The sequence below is a fragment of the Penaeus japonicus genome, unplaced genomic scaffold, assembly GCF_977035675.1.
Source record: "Penaeus japonicus unplaced genomic scaffold, GWHDUDI00000001_assembly GWHDUDI00000036, whole genome shotgun sequence".
Classification (NCBI taxonomy): Eukaryota; Metazoa; Arthropoda; class Malacostraca; order Decapoda; family Penaeidae; genus Penaeus; species Penaeus japonicus.
The window spans coordinates 11,133,182-11,138,181 of record NW_028234438.1 but is presented as its reverse complement, the minus strand read 5'-3'; the positions used below and the strand labels follow the sequence as shown (position 1 = coordinate 11,138,181).

The following is a 5,000-nucleotide window of genomic DNA, read 5'->3' as shown; positions in this document are numbered from 1 at the left end:
AGTACTGATAAGGATAATGATGAAAATAATAATTATAATTTATAGATATGATAATGCTATTGATAATAATAATAATGATGATATAAACTATAAGAAGGTTAGTGATAATGATCCTAATAATGATGATATTAATGATAAAAAAACATAACTTCAATAATGATGAAAATAATGACAACGATGCTAATAATAAGGATATCAATAATGATAATGATAACGATAAAAAACAAACAAACAAGCTCTTACTATCTCCAAAGCCACAACAAACCAAAGAGCAGTTGCAACAGTCAATAACCACATCAACATCGCTCCAAAAAAAAAAAAAAGGGAATAAGGAATAAGACTTCACATCAACTTTTTCCTCACGTTTATTACATCCATAGGGACCAGGGACACTAGAAGAGCTTGACATCAAAAATATTGTTTAAGTTACTTTGAGCGCTGCTTTGTACAAGGCTTAATAGGAAGGAGAAAAAAAATGGAGGATATGTACACTGATATATATATTTATATATTTCGTTTCTTTTTCTTTTTTTTTTTTATTTATTTATATATATATAAATAAAGGGTGGGGTGTGGAGAGAGTTTTTTGGTGAGATGGGATAGGGGGAGGGAAGGAGGGAAGTGGGAGTGGAGAGAGGGGGGAGAAGAGAGGGAGGAGGGAGGGAGAGTGAGAGGGAGGAGAGAGAGAGAGAGAGAGAGAGAGACAGAGAGAGAGAGGGTGGGGAAACATACAGACAGAGAGAAGAATGAAAGCGATTAGGAAAGAGAGAGATCGGGGGAAAAAATAAAATTTCGGAAAGGGAGAAAATGAGAAAACAAAATAACATCGTGCACCTGTGGTTAGCTAAAGACACGGCTATTTCCTCGTTATATCTTTTTGGCAATTAACTTGTGATATCTCGGGGTGCTGTTTGTGTGTCTGTGTGAGTCTGTCTGTTTTTTGTTTGTTTTTTTAGTTCTCTCTTTGGGTAGTTTTTAAGCTAGCTGAGTTGGCGAGAGCATCCGAGTTGAAATTTTTGTGACAGTCACATTTCTTTTCATTTGTGTTGAATTTCTTCCAGTAAGGGAGATATGCAGAAGAGAACAAGAGAATATTTCCTAATTTCATTAACACTTATTTTTGCCTTCTCCCTTTTCCCTTTTTTATCATACTTTTTTACTCAAACACCGGTATTGGAATGGTGAGCCTTTTTCCTAAAAGAATCCGGATTCATTACCGTTCGTCTACGTTTTGTTTACATCGTGACGTCACTATCAGCTGTGATGATTCCGCCAACCGTTAGCTTTTATTTTTATGATTGTCCGCTATAGTATTTTTACAACGTTCATTATCGTCTCGACAATACACTGGTATACATATATATAGAAAAATTACAATTGTCTTTAGCAGTCAACTAAAACCTGATAAATATATGTTCTCATTTTTTCAAGAGTTTTGGATAAATTGTTCTCAAATGTTTCCACTTTTCACTTTTTTTTTACCATAGGAAATTCAAGGATTCTAAATAGTATTATGATAAGATTGATGTTATTATTTCTTTTATTCTTATTCGAATTTTCAACTTTCTTTCATAAAATTGTTATTATGATTCTTTTTAACAGCAATGGTTTCTCTTTGAATTTCATTTTTGAGACCGCTAAATTTGATAAAAATTTCTTTTAATTTCACTTTTCACTCCTCTACGTTCTTTTCTCTACGTTTTCCATCTTTTTTCTCTTGCAGTTTTAAGTACTGAGTTTTTTTAGTTTTTATTTTTCGTGTTTTTTATATAAAAGTGTAATAATGTTCAATAAATAAACACCAGAAAAGGGGGGGGAGTCTGCAAACACTGGACGTGTATCTTTTTAAAACTTATATATATATACTTTTTTTTTACATTTTTTGTATTTTTTTTTATTGTTGCACTCTCGACACATTATTTATTACACATGTCCTACTACGTAAAACATATACTTATAAATATTTACACGTGAGTCAATGAGTCACTTAGAGGATGAACAAATGAATGAGTCTGTAATTCACCAATATATTTTGTTCATCCTATTTCATCTTATTTCCTGTTTACCTCCTCCTTCTCTTTCTTTCTCTCTTTCCTTTTATTCGTGTTCTTAATCACCTCACATTTCTCTCGGGTTGAAGATCCACAGGAAGGAAAATGGGTTGGGGGGAGAGGGAGAGGGAGGGGGGGTGTTGTTGGGGGAGGTTGGGAAGTGTGGGGGGGAGTGTTATCAACCCCTTCCTCCTCCTTTCTCCTCCTTCTTCCTCCTCCTCCTCCTCTCCCTCCCCTCCTCCTCCCTTCCGAGGAGTTTGTAACGAGGGGAAGAAAGGAAGAGATTTAATTCTCCCTATTTTTTCTCTTTCCTTTCTCGAAGGCTTCTCCAGCACTATACATATATTTTTAAAAAATCACTCTGACGTCATTCACTCGTTGGCACCATACCGTTATAGTGAATGAGGTTTTTGTCTCTCCTTTTTACCTATCTTCTTGTTTCGTTTGTTTTTCTGGCTTTTCAGCTGGTACGAGGCGAGGAGAGGGGGTGGGGGACAGGGGGGAGGAGGAGGAGAAAGAGGAAGAGAAGGTCTCGGAGGGGAAGGGGGTAGGGGTAGGGGGATGGGGGGTAAGGAGAGAGGGGATGTAGGTTCCTATGAGGGTATCCTCACTCCCATACCCCTCCCCTTTCCCCTCACCCCTCCTCCCCCTCTCCCCCACCTTCGTCTCCTTCCACCCCCTTCCCCCTTCCTTCCCTTCTTTCGCCCAAACCCTAGTAGCAAGATATTGCACGAAATCTTTGGGGACATCGCCTAGGCCTATCGGTATTATTGTCTTCGGGTGGCCTGGCTGTCACGCCTTGGGCCACTTCAGCGAGGGCCATGGGTAATGAGGGCCGCTCCCGAGGGCCGTTTCAGGGGGCCACTCCAGAGGGACGTTTGGAAGAGAGGGCTACTTCAGAAAGGGTCATTTAGCAGGGTAGGCCGTTTCAGAGGGCTACCTCACAGAGGGCCGTTTCGTAGGGCCCCTTCAGAGAGGGTTGCTTCAGAGGGCCCTTTCGGGAAGGGCTACTCCACAGAAGGCCTATTCTGAGCGTCTTGAATAGAAGGGCCACAACGGCTGGCTATCCCCTGCAGCGGCCGCGGGAGGAGAGGCGCCGGCGGAGGCTCAAGGAAGAAGCGCAGGGCGTCCACCCTTCCCTTGGCTTTCGCTCTACGTCCCTCCGCCTTCGCCTTCTACGTCGCCTCTACTGTCCCGCTTCCTCTCCCTCGGAGGCCTGCGTCCCTGACCCGCCCTGACGTCGCCGTGCCCTCAGGGCTTCACGCGGGCCGGCGGGAGGACCTCGGTGCCCTTAGGCTGCCGCGCGAGGTCAGAGGTCGCGCGGTGGGCGGCCCGCGCGGGCGGCTTAGGTGAGGAGGTGCTGCTGGTCGGGGGCGTACCAGGAGTACATGTAGGGCGCGGACACGGGCGGCTTCATGTCCCAGTGGTGGGCGGCGAGGCCCGGCGAGGACGCCGAGGGCGGCAGGCTCATGTGGTCGGCGGACGACACGGGCGTGGGTAAGGACGTGGGCGGCATGTAGCCCCCGTGGGCGGCGTGGGACATATGGTGCTGCGGCGGGCAGGGCGTGCCGGGGGGGCCCAGGTGGGGCGAGCCGTGCGACTCCGGCGGCTGGCTGGTGGGCGTGGGCGGGTGCTGCGGCGGCCCGTGGGCGTGCGGCGGCATCTGGATGGAGTGCGAGGGCGGCGCGTGGGTGTGGGGCGAGGCGGCGTGCGGCGGGTGATGCTGGTGCGGCGGCGGCTGCTGGTGCGAGTGCGGCGGCGGGCAGGGCGTGAGCTGCGGCGGCGGCGGGTGCTGCGCGTGGTGCGGATGGCCCATGGGCATCCCCGTCTGCGCGGTGTGGGCGTGCGAGATGGGCACAAGCGCCGTCAGCGGCGGCGGCTGCGAGTGGGGCGGCTGGCCGGGCTGCTGCTGCGGGAGCGTCTGCGCCGGCGACTGCGTCTGCGGGGGCGGGCTCAGGGGCGTGGCCGTCGTGTAGGTCTGCAGGGGAGACGTCGCCGACAGGGGGGACGAGCTGAGGGGGGAGCCGGGCCCCACGGGCGCCCCCTGGGGCACGCCCGGGCCGCCCGTCTGCGCCGCCTTCATCATCTTCTTGTACTTGGAGCGGCGGTTCTGGAACCAGATCTTCACCTGCGGGGAGAGAAGGCAAAGGTTAGCTCGTTGTTGTTTTTTTTTTTTTTTTTTTTTTTTTTTTAATCCTAGATGGTCATAAGTTAGATCAGATCTGAACTTGAGGGGAGGAGAAGGCAAAGTGCTCTTTCGAATGGCTCTTTTAGGGGTGAGGGGAGACTACTTCAACCTGAAATCATTAGTGCAATTGTCTACCTGTGATGCTTTTGACTGAAAGCTATTTTGCGAATCTTCGACCGTGGATTAGTTAATAACAACGGTAACTAACAGTCATCTCTTAGAACACAACTCTCTTCGTGGCTTTTAGTAAATAAAACAGAAGTGATATCACGTCTCAAGCTGCAAGTAAATCCTTCATACAACAACTCAAAAGCAACTTAAGCCTTGCAACTCTTAGCCTCTTGACAGGTCGTTGACAGGTCATAAACTACCTTCCGCTTAATTGTCGACCCGGGACTAAACAGCCAACGCGAAATGAATTGACTCCTGACACTGCAATGAAGCAATAACTAATGATAGCTTTGTTGTTTCGGGCGAATGCTTGCAGTGACAAGTGACCCTTTGGCGTGTGGTTTTTGGATTGGTGATTGTGATGGAAAAGGGATTTCGTTTCCGAGTGGCGATTCGGCGAGAGGGACAGTGGAGCTCCGTGGAAGTTAGTTATGATTTAGAGTGAGGTAGATAGGAAAAAGTTACTCTTGTGGTGTAGAAGGATTGGAGTTTGCAGGATGATTTTTTTTTTTTTTTTTTGGGGGGGGATTGATTGCCTGTTTTACAGATTTTTGTAGTTGACTTTTTTTTTTCCTTGTATTTCTCTCTCT

General features: G+C 47.2%; 1 protein-coding gene across 1 annotated transcript in view; it reads right to left on the bottom strand.

The window, feature by feature from the left end:
- Nucleotides 1–349: 349 nt before the first annotated feature.
- Nucleotides 350–5,000, bottom strand: part of LOC122251253 (uncharacterized) — a 133,720-nt gene continuing 129,069 nt past the window's right edge. Inside the window, exon 3 of the mRNA XM_086531733.1 lies at nt 350–4,179. Within this exon, the coding sequence (XP_086387859.1) occupies nt 3,397–4,179 (783 nt within the window). The 3' untranslated portion in view covers nt 350–3,396. The remainder of the gene's footprint in view (nt 4,180–5,000) is intronic.